The sequence below is a fragment of the Cornus florida genome, unplaced genomic scaffold (genome assembly GCF_030987335.1).
Source record: "Cornus florida cultivar Cherokee Brave unplaced genomic scaffold, ASM3098733v1 CherokeeBrave_3.0.0_Hap2_Chr04, whole genome shotgun sequence".
Taxonomy (NCBI): Eukaryota; Viridiplantae; Streptophyta; class Magnoliopsida; order Cornales; family Cornaceae; genus Cornus; species Cornus florida.
In genome coordinates, this window is record NW_026775574.1 from 71972727 (window position 1) to 71994565 (window position 21839).

A 21839-nucleotide genomic window follows, 5' to 3' on the forward strand; every position below is an offset into this window, starting at 1 on the left:
ATTTTAAAAATAAGATAAATATTTTTACGTTATATCCGTTTATCCATAAATAAAAGTTAATGATGAATATCGCATAATCACTCATTTGATTCTTGTTCAAGATTGAATTTCTTCTCATAGGTCAAAACTTGCACAATGGACATCCCAATTCTTGCACTGCCACTTTCTTATTTTGAAATCTAACCTTATCTACAATGATTGGGTTGTCTTTGTCATACAAATTAGTAATTATTGCCTTCTCAATTTGTTTCACTTCCTAAACTGGTAATTAATAAATAAACTGATTACAGTATTATTTTGGATGGCTGAATTACCCCCATTTCTTTTTGATTTTCAATTAGTGTCGTTCTTACTCCACTTTTATGCTCAACGAGTGTCGTTTTAACTATTTGTGACTAAATTTTGCCTCAAATAGAATTCTTACTTTTATTCCCGGTGACTTAGGTTCAAAAAATAAAATAAAAATATCTCTCTCTCTCTCCATATATATATATATATATATAAATATGTATGTATGTATGTATGTATACATTATGTACACACCACACACAGTCACACACATACTCCCTCTCGCTCAAATTATATATATATATATATATATATATATATATATATCTTAATACACTGAAAACAATAATCAATCCCCATATAGCGCACATAAAAACCAGAGACTCTCTCGGTCTATACATTCCAGTTCTTGCTGGTTCAAAAAATTTGGAGACATGGGTATACCACCCAATAAAGACCCACCACCTGCCTATGTAGAAACAGTGGAAGAGATCATGAGAACATACAGATCATTGCCGCCCAGACCCACCATTGAAGAGGTCGAAGCAGCCATATCCGTTGTCAAGACGGTGAACGCCGAGCAAGAGACGAGGCTGGAGGAGATCTCCAACCAAGTGGGCCCACAGGGTGTCCCACCGGAGCTCTTCTCTCTGCTGCAGCAGGTGAGGAAGAACGTGGTGCTGTTCCAGAGCCATGAGCAGAGGAAAGAGGCCATGCACTTGGTCGAGCTTGACAAGATGTTTGAGAGGTTTGATGAGCTCATTCAGAGAGCCTCTGGGTTGGTTTCTGGTGATACCCAGATGGAGAAACAGAGTGATTTGGGTGACCCAGTTCTTGAAATCGGAAGAGAAGCTGTGATGATCAAGGATAGGGTTGCTGAGGAACCTAAGGTTGATGATTTGAAGGGTTTGATTAGAAGTTCTTCTGCAAAGGCTATTACTGTCTTCTCTTTAGGTTTGCATGAATTTCTCATTTTTTTTCTTTGTGAATTTTGTTTTTGTTCTTTTAGGAATTTATGCAAATATCATGGATTATATATTGCTAAGAACATATGGAAACCCCAAATTGATCAACCCGGCCATGAATTTTTATTTTTTTATTTTCATTTTTGTTCACATATATATATTTTTAGGAATTTATGCAAAATATCATGGATTGCATATTACTAAGAACACATGAAAACCCCAAATTGATCCACCCATGAATTTCTGTTCTTCTTTTTTGTGAATTTTATTTATTTTTAGGAATTTATGCTAAATATTATGGATTGAATATTGTTAAGAACATATGAAAACCCCAAATTGAAAAACATATAGGCCTCATCATTAAATTATCATGTATTGCATATTGCTAAGAACATCTGAAACCCCAAATTGATCAACCCATGAATTTCTCTTCTTCTTTTTTTGTGAATTTTATTTTTTGTTGTTTTTAGGAATATATGCAAAATATTATGGATTGCATATTGTTAAGAACATATGAAAACCCCAAATTGATAAACCCATCCAGGCCTCATCATTAAACAAAGGTCAATGTTTTTCTAAATTCCATTGTCAATTCTTCCTTGTGAAAATGGTGAGTTTAATGCTGACTTTTCATATTGGGGATTCTACCAAGACCAATCAACTAATCAACAGTTTTATCTTTTCTCTTGTTTTGTGGCCTTGGATTGTTAATTTGTCCCATCTAGTCCTCAATCTCATCATTAAACAAAGGTTTACTATTTTCCATTGTCAATTCTTTCTTATGTGAGAAGTGATGAGCTTTATGCTGACTTTTTCATATTGGGAATTTATCAGAAGGAAATATGACCAAACATATATTTATATCTGTCAAGACCAATCAACTAATCAACAATTTTCTCTTATCTCTTGTTTTGTGACATTGGATTGTTATTTTATCTTAGTCTCCTTATCAATGAACAATTGTGGGAAATTGAAACAAATTCAACAGCCCTGTTTTGGGTGTATTTATAGGTGAAGCAGATGAGGAGAGATTGAGTCTAATGAAAGTTGCAGCCTTAATTGAAAAAACTGCTAAAAGTGGAGCACTAGTTCTTGATCTCCAAGGCAAACTGATGGACAAGATGGAGTGGCTTCCCGTATCGCTTGGAAAGCTAACGGATATTACTGAACTGAACATATCCGACAATCGCATTATGGCTCTTCCATCCACTATTTGCTACCTCAGGGCCTTAACGAAGCTCGATGTCCACTCAAACCAACTAATAAACCTTCCTAACTCTTTCGGCGAGTTACTCAATTTAACAGATATTGACCTCCATGCAAACAAGTTGAAATCACTACCACCTTCTTTCTCAAACTTGGTGAACCTAATGAATCTTGATTTGAGTTCAAACCAGTTTACTCATTTGCCGGATATAATTGGGAATTTGATCTCCCTGGAGAGGTTGAGTGTGGAAACAAATGAGCTTCAAGAAGTTCCTTACACAATTGGTTCTTGTTCATCTCTTATTGAGCTAAGATTAGACTTTAATCAGCTCAGGGCTCTTCCCGAGGCAATTGGGAAGCTTGGATGCTTGGAGGTTCTTACTCTGCATTATAACAGAATCAAAGGGTTGCCAACAACAATGGGTAATCTTCTAAAACTGAGGGAACTTGATGCTAGTTTCAATGAACTTGAATCAATACCTGAAAGCCTTTGTTTCGCCGTTAGTCTTGAAAAATTGAATGTTGGGAAGAACTTTGCCGACCTAAGAGCCTTGCCAAGATCCATTGGAAACCTTGAGATGCTTGAAGAGTTAGACATATGCGATGATCAAATAACGATGTTACCCGATTCCTTCAGGTTGCTGTCAAAATTGAGAGTTTTTCGGGCTGATGAGACTCCATTGGAAGTGCCACCAAGACAAGTAACTAAACTTGGAGCTCAGGTAACATTTGTTGACAACATTGGCTCATTGAGTTAAACTTAATTTCGTACTTGCTTAAACCATTAACTTCTTCGATTTCTTCATTCATTAGGCTGTCGTTCAATACATGGCTGATTTCGTTGCTAAGAGAGAGCTGAAGTCTCGGCTGCCAAAGAAGAAGAAGAGAGGATTCTGGTACAGGATTTACTCACTCTTTTGCCATTGAGAGCAGATTACGTTCGAGGGCACAGACCAATGAGCTAGTTTCCCAGTTCTCATATTGGTATTTACACACATACATATATTTGGGAAGAACTTTTTATTTATTTTTTCTCCAATAAATAGTTGTATATATATTGTTGGCTTACTGTAAAAAGTCAATTTGTGAGATTGCAAAGTTCTCAACTATTTGTTTTGTTTTGTTGAGTGAAAAGAGAGACAACATAAGGGCATTTGTTAATTATTGTGACATCAGTGATGGTGTCATACAAATGTAATGCTTTTTTATTGCTGTAATCTTTTTTGTGAGATCGATGAATGGTCTATGAGGTAATTGGCCTTATGTCATCATAAAAAAAGTCAATTTTCATATATTGGATATAATTTGGTGTTGAAACTAATGCAAAATCTAGGCATAGTCAAAGAGGGTGGTCTTGGAACAGTTCCTTTGTGTTTTGCTGCATTTGCAGTTGCATTGTAGCCTGTAGAATGACAGATGCTCATGTTCTCTTCTCTTATTGTTGCTGCTGCTGCTGCTGTTATTGTTTGTATTGGTGTGTGTAACTGTGTGTTTGTGTGTGTGTTATATGTTCTTTTCGGTATAAAAGAAAAAAATTGGATGGAATGGGGAGAGGAAGGGATAGACATCCCTAGGGAATAGATTGTGTATTTCCTTCTTTTTGTTCGGTTGGGTAGAAGAGAAGAAAATAAGATTATAATTTCCTATCTTCATTAAAAGAGACTGAAAGAGAACATTTTAATTGTTTTTATCATCATTTTCAATAATATTTATAATATTGTAATTTATAGAGGATAGTATTTTTATAATTTAATATTTGTATAACTTAGGATAGTATTTAATTTAAAACTTTTATAATAGTCAACTTGTCTTCCCTCTCTTTTCGTCCGCCCACTGAAGGATGGGTCATCATTTCTATTTTCTTTTCTTTTCATGTATCATCTCTACCGAACAAAGAAAGTTCGTTCTTTACTTCCTATTTTCTTTACTTCCTATTTTCTTTCCATACCTCACATTTCCTCCTTCCTACGGATTACACCAATAGTCTTGCTTTTGCAAGTATGGCTGTTCAATAAAATGCAACCCCCTACATTAAAATTAGAAAGCATGGTATGGTATTGTTTCAAGCAGGATTGCACCATGATCAAGTTTCACTACCCCTTGTTTGGTTTCCTAGAATCCTGTGTTTGTTCATTGTATGGTTTTCCCAAAATGTGAAAAATAAAAAATAAAAAAAAAAACTCAATCAAGCCAAGCCTATGGTATTTGGGTTTGTTAAAACTAGGGCTCACTCTTTCTGGTCCTAATTAAAAAAAGATATTTGTTGATACGAAATTCTGCACGATCCAAATTGATATTGTTTTTATGCAAAAGAAGAGGGATGGTGACTAGGCCTGACACTGGTGGGATGCCAACTGGTTACACTCCGATGATAAAGTCAGTTTTTATAGGAAATTCAATCAACCTCTGTGTTGTAATCCCAAGGGAGAGATCTTTGTTATTAACACAGATTTTTTAGAGAGAGTGATGAAAATGGCGGAACGGAATGTGATTTTGCTGTTGGACATACTAAAATCGATTTTAGTTTCAAATATCTATTTTTAAATGTTTTTGGTAACAAATTAAATACTTTTTAATTGTGTAAAATTTCGTTTAGTAGAGCTTTTAGTCAAATGTAAAAGTTGGAGGTTTTTGCAAGTAGAGCTATGTATTTATTTTCCAACAGTTCTATTTCTTTTCCAGTAAATCCATTTTATTTTTGAAAAAGGTCAAAAACTCTTTTATTATTATTATTATTTTAAAATCAGACTTGAATATGTCAAGCAACCCCTATAATTTGTGGTGTTCCCATTTCGGTCCACCAGAGTCTTTCTATTAAATAGACTTTGGAGGTCAGAATAAAAAATGTCTCAACAAATTAAAGTGAAAATAAAAAAAATAGTAAGACTGTTACGAGAGAAAATATATATAAGAAAAATGAAAGGATAATACTGTTGAAGGATAGTAATTTAAAAATATAGTGGAAAGAAAATTAAAAAAATGGTTATTTAATATAGAAGTTAAAACAGACACAAATGAATAAAGAAATCATAGTTTAAGATTATCACTAACACCAACTACAAATCGTCTTTGTTATAAATTAAAATCACCAAGAAAACTGTTACCAAAAAAAATAATATAATGAATTTTTGAAGTGTTTTTGTGTTTGTTTTATTAGAACAAAAAATTATTATAAACAAATAAAATTGAAGTAGACATCTATAAATAATTTAAACGATACTAAAATGATCACTTGCTTATCGGTGAGCAAGAAATTCGTCACATCCATCCCTCCTTACAATTTGAAAAATAAAAAGAAAAAAATGCCATAACCAATTTTAATTAGAAGTTGCTAAAAATTAAAAATAAAATTCATCCATGTGTATATATATATATACACACACACACACATGGATGAATTTTATTTTTAATTTTTAGAAGTTAATATATATATTGGGAGGCGATATCAGTACTCTACTTTTTTTCAATTGTACTTCACTTATCTTTTTCTTTTAAAGAAAATGACAAAAAAATTCTTCAATTCATTAATGCACTATGTCTTATTTTATAATATCATAACTACCCTTTACATAACTTAATTTTTTTTTATTTTTTTACCTTCTTTAGTTCCTTAACTATTTTTTTTCAAAGAAGATAAAATTTTATTTTTGGCAGTCAAAAGAGATAATTTATTGGGGACTTTTTTTTTGGTGCAATCAAAATAAATAATTTATTCAACAAAGTTGACTTTTTTTTTTTTTTCACTCCTGTCAAAAGCGGTATTTTTTTTTTTATTTCTAATGATCCCATCAAAAGTGATAATTTGTTCAATATATATTTCCGTATTATCAAAAGGGATAATTTATTCAATAGATATTTATATTTTAATCTTTTTTTTTTTTAAGAAATAATTTATTCAACATAAATTTTTTTTTTTTTGGTCATAGAAAAAAAATATTATTTATCTTGACAAAAAAGACCGAAAATATTAAAGATTAGAGATCGGAAGAAAAAATTTGAAAGGACAAATGTGTCATTTAAAAAATAATAATTATTTATTTATAAAATTAAGAATATAATTACCATTTCATTATTGTAGCGCAAACCACCCTATATATATTATATATATTTGGACTCGGGTCTCTCCTGCAAGTTTTCATTAATGCACCGAAAAAGTAAATAACGACGTCGTTGCACCCAAATTTCCTATTCCTTCCCTTTCTTCCCCGCGATTTATTCGCTAAACAGAGGGTTTGCAGCTGGCCACTGATCTGCATAAGAACCTGTAAGCACTTCTTTTTCTAATAATCTCTGTCTATTCTATTTTACAATCTCTGTTTACATTAACGAATCGCATTTTGAATATATATATATATATATATATATATATATATATATATATATATGCATACACACACACACACTTGCGTAGGTATAGAAAAAAAGGGCTTAATTGCAATTCTTCGTTTTTCAATTTTCCTCTGAAAAAATCACTAACTGGGTATTGCGAAATTGGTTCATCTAATTTGCATCTCAATAATTATTATTGTGAAGGTTGTTTGTTTCACTGGAATTGGATATGGGTTGAGGTGTTCTTTCCATAAAATTGGCTGAAATTTAATTAAGAATATAATTTCAAAATCTTTTAAACTGAAGCGGATAAGGACAGAACCCAGAAGACTCTTTGAATGGAGGATATATATATATATATATCTCCTAAATGATGCAAAGATTGTAGAGAATGTAAAATGTACTGACGGAGCTCTTTGATTAAGCACATAGTTTAGTTCCTAAGCTGCTGAATGTTCAAAAATTAGGCCAAAATACCAACTGGGTTGTGGAACAGAATGAACGCCGGCAAAGTTAATTATATGAATTATAAGCCACTTATAAGACTATTGATATTTTGTGCAGAACCAGAAATTCAGTTGAGGGGAGGTGCCATTGAAGAATAATATAAGATAAATAAATATATATATATTTATATTGAAGGGGATAAGGACACAAGACTCTTTGAAAGAAGGCTCCGTATATATATGCATATTATATCCTAAGTAACGCGAAGATTGTAAAGAACATGAAATGTACGTAGGGAGCTCTTTCGTGAAGCACTTAGTTTAGTTCCCAAGTACTGAATGCTCAAAATTAGGACAAAGTGGGTGTGTGTGCGTTTCTTGCCAATGAAAAAATAAAATTAGGACAAAAAAAGCAACTGGATTGTAGAACCGAATGAACACCAGCTCCTTTAATTATAGCCACTTATACGACTATTGATATTGCAATAGCAGGAGCTGTGCTTTTGGGACCCATATCGGACCCGCAGTTGATTTTGCAAGCCTGCCATTAGAGCTGCTTGGATGTATATATATGTTCCCTGTAAGTGATATAAGAGGTTCTTTTCACTGCATTGAGTTAAACTTCATGTCATTCAGACGTTGACAATTGAGGAATTATGGTGTAACAGGCTAGCTATCTGCTTCCAAGTGCTACATTAGATACCAAAATGGATGAATTAATAAGGGGTGGCAATTTTACTGTTCCCATTCAAAATACGGAGGCTTCTGGTAAAATTCCCAAGTCCCAGAAGCTGAAAGTGTATATATGGGACATGGATGAGACTCTCATATTGCTCAAGTCTTTGTTAAATGGAACATATGCGGAAGTGTTCAATGGTTTAAAGGATGTACAAAAGGGTGTAGAAATTGGGAAGATATGGGAAAAACATATTCTTCAAGTGAGCGATGAAAATTTCTTTTATGAACAGGTTAGTGTGCTATTCTCATTTATGCAAGAAGTTTGGCATTTTCACTAGTCTAATCTTGTTTTCGCTACTCATACATCTTGAATTAGTTTCATAGTTCCCTAATATGTCCTTTTTTTTTTTCTTTTTTTTTTTAACTAACTTTAATCTAATTAACACTTTGTGATGGCGTGATGCAGATAGAAAACTGTAATAATCCCTTTGTGGATGCCTTGAGCCAGTATGATGATGGACGGGATCTCTCTGATTATAATTTTCACCAAGATGACTTCAGTCCCTCACATGATGATATCAGTAAAAGAAAATTAGCTTATCGGCACCGTATTATAGCCCATAAGTACAAAAAGGTGTAGATAATGTATATTTTGAGCATGTGTTCTTTCTGTCCTTTCACATCATTTGTTGTGTTATTAAGTGATCGATTTTCTTTCTGGGACTTTAACCCCTTAAAGATTTTGATCACTTTCTTTTCGGTTACCTTGTGTGTATGTGTTACACTGATACTTTGTTGTTTCAGATGATGAATATTCATATTGCTCACTGTTAATTTGATGAATATGTGGTCCTTCATTATCAAAAGTAATTTGAATTCATTTGGCATGAGTTTATTGCGGTAGGGTGATTATTTACTTTCTTCACTATGAATATGTACATTTTATTTATAGTGATTTGCTTAAATGCCTAAGGATGCTTCCTGCGTTTTTCATTGTATCTACTTAAATATAGGATTCTTCAATTCTCATGTTGCATGCATTTATTTATGCATTGGTAGACTTCAATATCTTGGAAACAATTCATTAAAGGTTTTAACATTACTCTCTTGCTAGATAAATTTCCAAAAACTGTTCTCCCGTATTTTTCAATATGTCTAAGAAAGCATTACCTTCTAAGTTGATTTTTTATCCCTTAAGAACTTTCATCCTAACCATGACAAAGGTGTATGACTTTAAAAGATTCAAGCAACTTCTTCTGAAATAAGATGGCCCTCAATATCACTTATAGTTAATTGATTATGTTTTCTTTATTTATCTGATCAATCTCTGATAAGTAAGACTTCAATAAAGTAAAAAAGGAAGCAAACCTCATGCATGTGAAATCCTTACCATACGAAGATCTGCAGGAGCTGATTAAAGAAACGGAAAGAATGCAGAAAGTGAAATTGCAATATTTTATCCTTTACGCCTTAAGAAGTAATAGCTACTATAAACAAACTGCAAGTTTCTCCGATCTTTAACTGGGTGGAATGTCCAACCCTATTAAGGAGAGGATCGACACCCCTCAGATACAGAAAAATAATGCTTGGAGACAATAGTTTTACTAGTCAGAAACTTTGTGAGAGGAGTACAGTAGCATTTTATATAGAATCCCTAACGTTCAATTCCTCCCAAGCCAATCATTATTGGGTCCATTTTGCATCTTGAATTTCTTTGAATTTTTTCTTGGTTTGTTAATTGCCTATCTCCATTTTTATGGACATGATTGTCATGAACTTGATTGAAGGTTTCTGTTAGCTGATCTATTCTCTTTTAGGTAGAATTCTGGTTGCATTCTTTTGTCATTTAATCCTAGATTAGCCTTCTTTGTGTGCTTTTGAATTCTTTTTGGTTCTTATTTCAACTTTCTGAATTTGGCGCTTGTACCATTGTTGTCAATGACTTTTAATGTTGCCAGATGGTATTCATTATCGACTGATATGCTCATTAATGAATGTTGCAACTTCTTATTAGGTTCTTGTTCCTTTTTGGGTTTACACCGGCAATTGGTTAGAGTTGGGAGTAAATCACATTTTCACCTTGACATAGTTAATTTATGAACTTAAGAAATGCCACTACAATTTGCATGTCTCTGTGCCCTGCCCATGTACGTTATCTGGGCTTCCAACTTGAGTATTATCCAGTCTCATGATATAGAAATCCAGAACTTCCTAGGGGATTGATGGCATTGGGTGAAACGATGGTGGTAGTGGCATTGTGCTAAAAATGATATGGAAGTGGAGACCTGGCTTGATGGTGGCGTGCTGCAGTGGTGGCAGTGGTACCAATGTCATGTTGGCAACATAAATTTAATTTGAAAAGAGGCTTAAAGTTGCAGAAGTTGAAATAATTAATCTCAACTACAACTTGGCACATATAAATTCTTCCCTTTTTTTTCCTTTCCTTTATTTTTTCTAAAGAATTGATTGGAAATTGATTGATCTTGGTAAAATACATACTGCATTTTCTGATTCCCAGCATTTTAAAATCCACTAGGACGTTCCCGAATAAAGCATATAATGTGAGAAGGTGAAATCTTTTTAAATCTCCAATTTTCTCAATTCAAGCTTCTACCATTACCTCTTTGTTGGAAATGTTAAATTGGTCAATTCTCTTGTCATTGCTTCACATGATATCGGTCTTCACCAATTAATTAGGTTTGACAAGGGTAATTCCAGCACTATCCCATCACACTGGAATTTTAATGTCAGCTGTTTTTAGTCTAGAAAACTGGAACATAGCCCCCTTCTGAATTAGCTTCTTACAGAATATTGTAACTCATAATATTCTCATCCTTGAATTATGGTATATAACAGGAATTGTAGAATCCCCTTTAGGGGCGTTGATAACAACTTTGCCTTTTTTTCCCCCCAAATTTTCCTTTGGCTTTTGCGTCTCTGACTTGTATAGTTTTCGAGCAGATGCTGTATTTTAGGAATCACACCAGTCTGCATGCTAGGAGTCATCTAAAAAACTTCGAATAATAATATTTGTGATGATATCAAGTATAGTCCTTGAATTCATTGATGAGAACAATTATGACCCTGCATCAGTTATAGAGTTCAGTCTTAGTTAAAGCGAAGTGATACACAAAATTAAAATGCAGTGCAAATTCCCAAATTATCATGAACAAATTTAGAAATTCGGAACACTTGGCAATCCCATACATGAGATCTTACAAAATTTTGTACACTTACAGAAGTATTTCTAATCTGAAATAACAATGTAGGGATGCAAAATGTTGGTCTTTTAGTCTGTGCTACGTCAGAATCCTTTGTCCCAAAACATTATATTCCACTAAGGTACTCATTATAGTCCATCACAATTGGTAAATAAGGGTAGAACTAAGACAAAGTTTGTGGTCACCTGATCTAGTGGTTCGGAATGGAAGTGTTCCTCATTTTTGGATCACTTGATTCAAATTTCACTATGTGCTAGCAAATTGTGATGGTATATTATTTATTGTTCTTGTCCATGAGATTCTGCATTTTGGCCTCATTCAGCTCTCGTATTTCTCAGATTGAGTTAGTATGTTTAAGTTCATGGAAAGTAGACCCAAAACAGTAAATATTGCCTCGTGGAGTTATAAACTTCGATTTCAGGTTGAACTCTTGTAACACCAGAACAGGGTATTGATCATGGGTAATTTGTGGAAAATCTTGTTTTTTCCAGCTCATCACCTGTTTTCACTTCTTTCCTAATTCCTCAGTAAGGGCCTGTTCCGTCACTTGTCTTCATTTAAGAATTTTATATCAGTGTCTCGGTATATATTATGACATCGGAGTGTAATTTAGCAGAAAAACTGAAGTCATCTTTTGTTGCAGGGCTTGCATGGTATGTTTAGTCATGATATGATAAAATTCTGGGATGATCTGTATGATGTGACTGACAGTTACACAGATAGATGGCTCTCCTCAGGTATTTTATGTTATGATAATGCATCTCCAGAGAAAATACTTTTCCTTAATCAGTCTTATTATTTAACTATTGTGGTGCTGGGCTGCCAGCCACTTACGTAGGTAATTTATTCTGAAAGTTTAGCATATTCACTTTTTTTGCTGGAAAATTTGGGAGGTAGATGAGTATATAGTTGTGTTAAAGCTGAATGATGAGACGTCAATTTATCAATTATTGAGTAATCGTGGGTGCAAAGACTGTGTAGCCCTTCAAATTCTGGAGAGCTTGGAATGAGGATATTCTGATAATTTAATCAAGCTTTGTTAAGTAAATGGTTGTATTGATATGTTGTGAAATCTAGCATGTGGAGGAAAGTGAAAGGGAATTTTGGGGATGGCAATAGGGGTGAACCTCAAAGGGAGGTATGGAGCTCATATAGGTTTGGGCTTTTGAAGGGTATTAGGACAGGGTGGATGGAAGTCATGTCAAGTGCAGAAAACACCCCTAATGTATATTCCGCGTAGCACTTTTACCCCTTATTTGAAAACGGGTGCAAAAAACACCCCTATTCTTTTCACATTGTGCGGAAACACCCCTCAATTAGAAATCTGACATAAATTAGTGTTGTAATACCCGTTTTGCCCTTTTACTCTTCCAAAAATGCCCAAAGGGTTATGTATGCTAATAATTTCATAATATAGGGGTGTTATGTGCACATTACCTATTTTTTTGGCTAGATTACCTTAGCAACACCTCCTCTGGCTTCATGTATCTCTCCTGTCTTGATCACCGTAGCTACTGACCTTCTCTTTAAAATGAATTTCAATCTTTACATTCTCACTCTTGAAATCAAGAGGATTAAAGTAACATCTATAATTAAATTTTCTCTCACACTCTATATATCCATATCAACAAAATTATTGTTTTGAAACAAACCCACTTTTTTTTTTTTTTCTCTTTCCTGAGTGTAAACAAACCTACTTTGGATCCAAAAAAAAAAAAAAACAAAAAACACTCCAGCTAATCCATCTTTCATTAAGATTTTAATAATAATCAACAAATAATTGATTCAAATGATAAATCCTTTGATATATGTGAACATAAATATCTATATGATTATATATATACAAACACCAGAAGCATCTTCATGTTGTGTGACGTCAGGAGTAGTGTACTGGTAAACCAATCAAGTAGTGCAATTGGTTGGTGCTGCTGTCGCTGAACTTAACCACGGACTGAGTTTGGTTTGGCCGACGCTAGGAGCTTGCCGTCGCTTGGGAACTGCCGATGTGAACTGGGTTTCGCTACTTGGAGCTGCACCGGAAACAATGGAAGCTCATGTTCGAAGCTTGAGAAAGATGGATTCGTCGTCCTGGAGTTTCATGCCGATCGTGAAACTGAAGCTCAAGAAACCGGACTGGGTTTCGCAGAGGTGGGTTGAAGACGTAGCTGGAAAAGCTTGTCCAAACTTGAGTTCTTGCTTGGACTGGTTGATGGCTTTTTCGGGTTCTTGCGTGTATTGGGTTTTCTTGTAGTCTGTGTTAGAGAGAGAGGAGAGACTGAGAGAGAGCTGCCACGCGTCTTGGGTGACATCGTCATTGGGAATGACAGTGTAGGTTGAGTGTAGCGACCAAGTTTTGCTTGGAGTCGTTGGAGATCAGAGGCATCGCCACCGTTGGAGCTTGTCGCTAGAAATAATGCCCGTTGGAGCTTGTCACCGGGGAAGAAGAAGAAAGAGGAGGGAAGGTGGTTTTTTTTTTTTTTTTGAGCTACCCTTTTTAATCATTTCACAAAATATTAATTATATATATATATATATATATATATATATTATAAACTGTGTTGCTAATGGCATTTTAGTCCAATTGTATCATAAATGTGTAAGTAGGACCTATTTGCACAAATGTCATAGTTTAGGGGTGTTTTTTGCACGCGAGGGGTGCAATATGCACCCTAAGCATACTATAGGTGTGTTATATGCACTTGACCTATGGAATTCCTCGAAAGTCAAATACTGGATTTGTAGTTGGCAATGGTTTCAAAATGAGCCTCTGGCATGATATTTGGTGTGGGGATATCACCCTGAAAGTATTATTTTAATTTTTAATTTTTAATTGCCTTTGACAAGGAGCCCTTGTTCTGTATAAGAGCTATAACCACGAAATTTTTCAAAGACCCACGTAGAGATAGCAACCGCCCTTTCCTCCATATTCCCAGTTCTGATCCCTTATACACTGTCAAATAGGAAGTAGTTGCCTCTCTTATAATTCATCAGCTAATAATCACTTCTTTTCACAAATCCTTAATTCCATTTTTAATGGTGAAATATTCTGGAAAAAGCACTTGTACTTGGACATGGACCTTATACTTTTTGTTTTCACTTTATGGTTCCCTCCGTCTCGATGAATAAATATATCATGAAACATGAATGCAACATATTATGCCTCTTCAACTAACTTTGCGAAAAAAATGTCTATTAATACTTCCCAGAATGAGAGGAGAAAGGCAACAAAAAAATAAAAAATAAAAAAATAAAAAAATAAATAAAAGGGACAGTAGTGAGTTGATTTTAAGTCCCTCTTATATTCCAAAAACTTTTTTTTTGATTTCCTTTTCAAGTATGCCTAAGAAGAAAAAGAGGGACCTGTCTTAAAAATACTTTATCGTGCCTTTTGATCCACACTCTAGAAGCAAAAGGTCCTCATCCTAGGGAGCCCCAACACTGTCCACATAGGAAAGCATAGAGTACCTTAATGCTATGTTTGGTTGGAGGGATGGATTGGGGAGGGATGGATGGTACGAGGGATGGTTGAATGTTTTCATGTTTGGTTGGAGGGAAGGGAAGAGAGGGAGGAAGCAAGGAGGGATGCTTCATCCCTCCTTGCTATACATTTTCCTATCCGCCCAAATTTGGGGGAAGAGTGGATTGAAAAAAGGATAACTACCAAAATTTGTTATAATTTCCATTTTTATCCTTCCTAAAAATTTGTTAAAACCTTGTTGCGTTAAACAACTATAGTGATTATTAAATAAATTTAAATTAATTAATTGTTTGGTATGTAAAAAAAAAATTAATTTAAAAAAAAAAATTTTGTTTGGTATGTAAGTATAAAACATTCATTTTAGACAACTTGCGTGTTAGTAGAGCTCAATATTATTAAATAATTTTAAACTAATTAATTTTATAATTTTATATAGTAAGGGTGTATTAGTAAAAAATATATAAAAACTATCATTTCCTTCCTTCCAACCAAACAAAAAAAACTAGCACTCCATCAATCCTTTTTGCCGTCCCTTCCATTCAATTAAACAAAAAATGAAGGAAACACTTTCCCTTCCTTAGGGATGACTCATCCATCCCTCCCCCTCTCCCTTCCATCTATTTTTCCATCCCTCCAACCAAACGGAGCATAACTCTCCTGTCACTAATAGGGGAACAGATGGTCTCTGATTTGGTATCTTTAGGCATATTACACTTCCTTGTACCTACTAATCAGGAGGCCCACCTTCAAACAGTGGTCTTTGGCTGTTATCCAAAGAAAGAAAACCATTACAGAAGGAGCGGAAGGTTCTCACAAGAGTGGCAAGTAATGGAAAGAAAGCCATACTCAAGACAAGCTGTTAGAACTCCACCTAACCAACTCATTCCCCATATCCAACAGATAGTCACCAAATAAAGCTTTCTCAAATAAATTTTTGGTGTCTCAAATTCAATTCGTCATCATTACAAGAGAAGAGTGTGCAAAGCGGATAATATCTACACAGTGTGGGCGGGTCGGGACAACTAATAACAGAGCCAATCCTCAACCGGAAATGGGGATAGTGTGCATAAGTCCATGCGGTTCAGGCCAGCAAGAATCCTGGGTCTGAAGAGGGGGTGATTGTGACATCCCACATTGCCTGGGGGAGAGTTTTGATGACAGTTATATGTGTGGACAGTCTGTAACTGTGTAGAGGCGTTTTGAGAAAAAACTGTGTGCACGGAGAGGAGAGTATGTAAAGTGGACAATGTCTACACAGGTTGGGGCGGGTCGTGACAAATGGTATCAGAACCAATCCCCTGCCGAAAATGGGGGAGCATGCACAAGCCCATGAGGTTCACGTTAGAGAGGACACTGGGTCCCAAGAGGGGGTGATTATGATGTCCCACGTCATCTGGGGGGGAGAGGTTTGATGACACTAATATGTGTGGACATTCCCCAACTATGTAGATGTGTTTTGAGGAAAGACCGTGAGCACCAATAGGAGAGTGTGCAGAGTGGACGATATCTACACAGTGTGGGCAGGTCGTGACACTTGGTTTTGGGCTAACCTTTCTGCAAATTAGTAACCTAAGGTGTTTGTGAATGTTTCCTCCCTCATAAATGTGTGGTGTTCCATCCTTCAGGAAAATCACAATATGTATGTTCATGCAAGATATTGCATGCCTGTGCTCATGCACTACCATCATTCGTTTAATTCATTGGGATTGGAAAATTGCCTTGATGCCATCTACATTAAATGCTTTATAAGTAGGGTTATAAGACAGTGGTCTCAATTATATTTTTCACTTTGTCACTTTAAATATCCGCCATCAGCGAGTAATTTTTCTTGTTATATGATTTAGTATACTAACTTAAACCCAAGTATGTCTAAAAATTCTGCATTGACTTTCTTTGCATATATTATTTGCCTTGTTTGATGCAGCTCGGGCTTGTTTGGAGCAGTGCTCAGGAGGGAGCAAAGAGTCAACTCCATGTACAGAATCAGCTGATGGGATAAGTGACTCTACTGATACAAAATTTCAGAACATCAATCTTCTAGTGACTTCTGGATCATTGATACCGAGTCTTGTCAAATGCTTACTCTTTCGATTGGATAATTTGATAACGTATGAGAATGGTCAGTTACTATTTTATCTCCTTAATGATTCCTTGAAGTGCCCAATCTTATAACTAGTCTCTTCGGTGAAATGCTTACTCTTTCAACTGCATGATTTGATAACGTGTGAGAATGGTCAGTTACTCTTTTTATCTCATTAATGATCTCTTGGAATGCACTTATTGCACCTTCTTTTTATGCCTGTATTATGACTAGTTTTTTTGTTGCTTTTAATTTTCTTTTTTTTTTTTCATTTTAATGCTTATCAGGCCACAGTGACTTGGTTTTTAGGGCATAGAAATCTATTATCACTGTTAAACTAAATGATGCAGAACTAATTGCCAACTTACCGGGGAAATTATCTGCTGAAAAATAACCAGGGTATTATCCCCCATAAACTAGCTTTATTATATATTTTATTGATTTTATTATGTTCTTCTTTCTTTGAAAACATTACAAACTCCATTTTTTTTTTTTTTTTTGGTAGACATTTTACTTAAATTAGCTTGAACTACCTGCAAGAAGGCTATTGTTTACTTGATAGCCAGCCTAAACCAGTATAAAAAACTCGAATGCACAAACCTTTGATACTCAAATAATTGAGGTCAACTGTATATATCCTTTCTTGACATTCTATTGAGCTCCTTGTGGTCTCTACAGAATTCTTAACTTGTGAATTTTTCAGCTTGATGTTGTCATAGTGCCTTTAAGCTATAATTCCAACTGCTTGTTTTGATCTTTGGATTAGCGGGCTATGATTTTAAGTATTTGTGATAGAGGTTGGTAACAGACTGTACGTATTGGTGCATTTTCAATAGTGCTAAAAGGTTCAATAAATTTGGAAAACAGTTTAGAAATTACAATGAAAAATATATTGAAACGATGAACTAAGGATAATGCATTATTTAATACACAAAAATAGTCCAAATCGTCATAGCCGGTGCTGCTGTACTGTCAACCAAAAGATAAGTAAGCCTTTGGAATTTAATATTCCATAAGCTACACATGCATAACCAAAATCATGATTCTTTAAAATATTTATAAATCTATGTCAACATTGTCAAAACATTCAAATATCATGTTTATTATTTATTTATTTATGTATTTTTTGAAATGTGGATTGTTTAAATAGCAAAGAAAAGATTGGAAATTTAAAAATATGATTTTTTTTTTTTTTTTTTTTTTTTTTTCTTCTTTTTTGCACTATAACTAGAACGATGGAATTAGAATTTTGCATATAAGTGATCTTATATTTCTAACCAATTCAAACTGAAAAAGAAAATGAATTCCTCTTCTTTTTTGTTGAATGGAGAAAAAAACTATCCTGAAAATCCTAAACTTTCCCTCTAAAATCAAGTTTTTGATCTTAAAACATTCAAGTAATAGTAAGGGTTCCAAAAGCTGTCTTTTTCATTTTAGGCTTCAACGAGAGTGAGCAACAGAAGAGAAAAAAAATAAGGAAGAGGAATCTGGGATCTGACATATTGGCTGTGATTGTAAACATCTTCTTGTGATCATGAAGTATGGAGCATCGATGTAAATAAGTGTATTGACAATGTTGTATTGGTGCCAATAATATATTGATATTGGGATATGTTGATAGGCTTGATAGCTGTATGTACATATTCGTGACATCAATTTGATATCGTCATAAATCTGATCTTTTAAATCCATGCCTCTGAGGAGCTTGAATGAGAGAACTTGAAAATGTGTGCACTTTTCTCGGCTGGAGGTTTTGAATGTGAGAATGAAGCTAGAGAGAACTCCAAAACCTGCAGTAAAGAACATACTACATAGTGGAAATTTTCAAGATTGGTGAAGTAGACAAGTTTGAGATTTAATTTTATGTTTGGAGCCTCTTTTAAAAAGGAATAAGCCAAGTATTAGTAGAAGGTTGAAAGAGTATGGTTCTTTTGGACTGTTGGCATTAAGTGAATATGCAATGATATATGCCAAGAACCGGAGATTTAGAGGCATTGATTGCGGGTAAGTAGGTAGTACACATTCCAGAGAGCATTGTTGTTAGTACTGGACCAGATAGGCTGGGTGAACAGGTGTATTGGCTAGTCCACCTATCTGTTGTTAAATAGTTGATCCGGGCTTCAATGCTTTCTGCTAGAAAACATAGTAGAGGTATAGGACTGAAGGGATTTGAACCTTCAACTTGTTAGTTAGCATTATTAACCACTGACCATTATTCTATAACTGCCTCTATGAATAATTTCATTGATTTCCTAATATTTGATGCTTCACAAGCTGGATGAGGCAGCTGAGCTAACCAAGGTTGATTTAATTGACCTATGGACTGGCTATCAAGAACAGTTGATGGCCAGTCCAGTTTGGATAGCTATGCTAGAAATTTTAGAATGGAGGGCAAATCAGTGTTTTGAATTTATGATAGAAGCCAAAATCAGGGAAACAAATGTTAATAGTTTTGGAGAACCCTCTTTAAGATATTTGGTGATGTTTTTGAGGATTCGCATGACAGAAGACTATTATGGTTTTCTACACTTCCTGCAACTCGTAAAAAAATGAAAAAAAAACAAGACCTCAGTACTTTGAAGAAGTGCAACACTGTTCACATAAAAGCACCTGTTTTTTGTGGTACAAACACATTGCTAGCAATTTCAACTTTCCATTTAATGATCAATTTTCCCCAACCGTCAAACAGATTCCAATTGAGAAATTCTGCAGAAAACACGGTTGCGGGTTCTTAAGGAACACCTTCAATAAAAGTTCAAGCAGAAGTTCTTAATTGTCAGCCATTATGCCACTACAAAGTGTATTTATGATTTTATATGCCATAAGTGGTCATAAATGCCTATGCTCTCTCTCCTTTCACATTTGCATATTCTACAGTGGTTCTGTTTATTATGCTGACTTCACTTGTCAAATTTATTTATTTATTTAGTATTTTTTTTTTTTTCTGTGCACCTTCACTTGCATGACATCTCTTTCATACACCCTTCTTTAGTCCCAACTTTGTCAACTTTCCTTGTCGGTACCTAGTCTAGTGCTACCTAGTTCATAGTTCATACTAATACATCAAATTCCATTATCTACGGTCTGCAACTCGTACATTTAAAGTTACTCATTTGGTTCCAAAATTGCCTTTGAAAGATACCATATCACAAACGTGCATGCATAGTTGAAAAAGGACATGCAAAAGAGCAAGTTATGAAGATTGTCTCGTATACCATTTGACGGATACTGCACAGTTCTGGTCCTTATTCCCATCTATTAAGTACTGTTTATATAAAAATGCTTTTAGGTTTTAGATATTAATTTATGGATCTTAATACCAGATTAGTTTGTAGAATATGTTTGATAGTAATGCTAACAATTCGGTTGTTTGTCAGTCTACAGCTCATGGGAAGTGGGGAAGCTCCAGTGTTTCTCATTAATCAGGGAGCGATTCAGTGGGTCAAATGTCCAGTTTTGTGTGATTGGGGATGGATGGGAAGAGTGTGACGCCGCACAAGCCATGGGATGGCCATTCGTTAAAATTGATCTGCGACCGGGGAGTTCTCACAGGTTTCCAGGCCTCACGTTGAGAACATTAGGCCACTATTTCTCTATCGTATATGGAAATGCCGATGCTGAAAATGACGAAGAGTAACTCACTACACGTAAGTTGTTTTTAACGGAAACTTTTATCTGGTTGCAGAGAATCAAAAGATCTTAAGTTCCGGAACTTTTGTACGTCAAAGAACAGTGAAATGTCCCTCCAAAAAAGGTTGATCCAACTGACTAAATTCACGTCGTCAAATTGTTTTTTTCTCATGAAAGAAATCACGAAATGCAACTGGGTTGTAAAGATTACATTGGACTTGGATTACTTGATATCTTATTTACTAGTTAATAATTTTGTTTAATACTAACCAACCATATATGCCAGCTTGTTACACATGTTTATCTGAAGATCTTTTCATGTTTTTGTTCTGGATTTATTTGAGAGAGAGAGAGAGATATGCCGTGCGTACTTGTGGACAAAAAGGGAGGTGTAGATGAGAGCAGTGTCTCAACAGCCTCATTTTGGAGAGAAGACTCGGGCCAAGGAAGACCCTACACTAGCAAACAAAAACTGTGACCATTTTGCTGAGAGAGTTTCTAAACTCTCTGGGTCCGCAGACAAAACAATGAGATAATGTACATGACATTCATTTCAGCCAGGAAGTGGTATGGTTGTGATGTCAATGGACCAAAATTAAGTGGTTAGTATTCTAATGTTGTTTTATTCAAGTGGGAAGGTAAAAGCGATATCTTTTATGGATCAAAATCCTCTCCCGTGATAGAAGACACCACGGTCTCATTGATATCTTTTACGAATCAAAATCCTCTCCCGTGGAAGGAATTTGTGGTCCCATCCAATTGGTGATGCAAACTTCATCCAGTGAGTTGAGTTACTATTGATGGTAGCGAACATCACCAATGGGATGGGACCTCAACTCTCTCTCACCGGAGAAAATTTTGATCCGTCTTTTACCTATGCATGAGTGATAGAAATATGGGTTATATATATATATATATATATATATATATAGGGAATGAGATAGAATGTGTGTTGTTATTTTCAGACATAATGACTTCATCCACAGTACCTATACGGAGAATTGCACTGTGAGACAGCAGCCTTGCAGATATAATACACACACACATATATATGTACTCTCTCTAAATTAAATATATGGATGAATTTGGAATTCACTGCTTGTGATCCAACAACTCACATGCAAAATGAAAGCATATGACTACGTGGGTCATTAAACACCACATAGGCCTGCCTATGAATTTAGGCACAAGGCATGCCCTACTCGGCTCTCTCTCTCTCTCTCTCTATATGTATATGTATGTATATATATCATGAATATATATATTTCTTTACCAGAGAATTATAGATATTTAAATGTTGAGAAGTTGTTCATGTAGGAGGCAGCCAAGAGATTGAAAGTCAGCATCTGACCTAACAGGGCTATATATGGAACTCGACAACACGATATGACTTTTCTTCCATTTTTTTTCTTTGTTGTCGTTAACCAAACTATTATGGAGTACAACTAAATGATAGCAATACTTGACATGACTCTCAACCGCGATTCAAACATGATACTAAAAGTGAATTTAAATTTG

At 34.8% G+C, this 21839-nt stretch overlaps 2 protein-coding genes across 3 annotated transcripts; both read left to right on the forward strand.

The window, feature by feature from the left end:
- Positions 1-611: 611 nt before the first annotated feature.
- On the forward strand, positions 612-3688 carry LOC132303498 (plant intracellular Ras-group-related LRR protein 5-like). The gene is made up of 3 exons (XM_059800775.1): positions 612-1242; positions 2265-3181; positions 3273-3688. The coding sequence occupies exons 1-3, from the start codon at positions 723-725 to the stop codon at positions 3384-3386; spliced, it is 1551 nt and encodes a 516-aa protein (XP_059656758.1). The 5' UTR covers positions 612-722; the 3' UTR covers positions 3387-3688.
- A 2888-nt stretch (positions 3689-6576) lies between these two features.
- LOC132303499 (eyes absent homolog) lies at positions 6577-20599 on the forward strand. 2 transcript variants are annotated; one of them, XM_059800776.1, is made up of 7 exons: positions 6577-6723; positions 7727-7814; positions 7903-8202; positions 8379-8546; positions 11777-11870; positions 16536-16730; positions 20069-20599. In XM_059800776.1, the coding sequence occupies exons 2-7, from the start codon at positions 7806-7808 to the stop codon at positions 20326-20328; spliced, it is 1026 nt and encodes a 341-aa protein (XP_059656759.1). In that variant the 5' UTR covers positions 6577-6723; positions 7727-7805; the 3' UTR covers positions 20329-20599. The 2 variants fall into 2 exon arrangements, with proteins under 2 accessions (XP_059656759.1, XP_059656760.1); XM_059800777.1 differs by having other exon boundaries at positions 6579-6723; positions 7724-7814.
- Positions 20600-21839: the final 1240 nt, after the last annotated feature.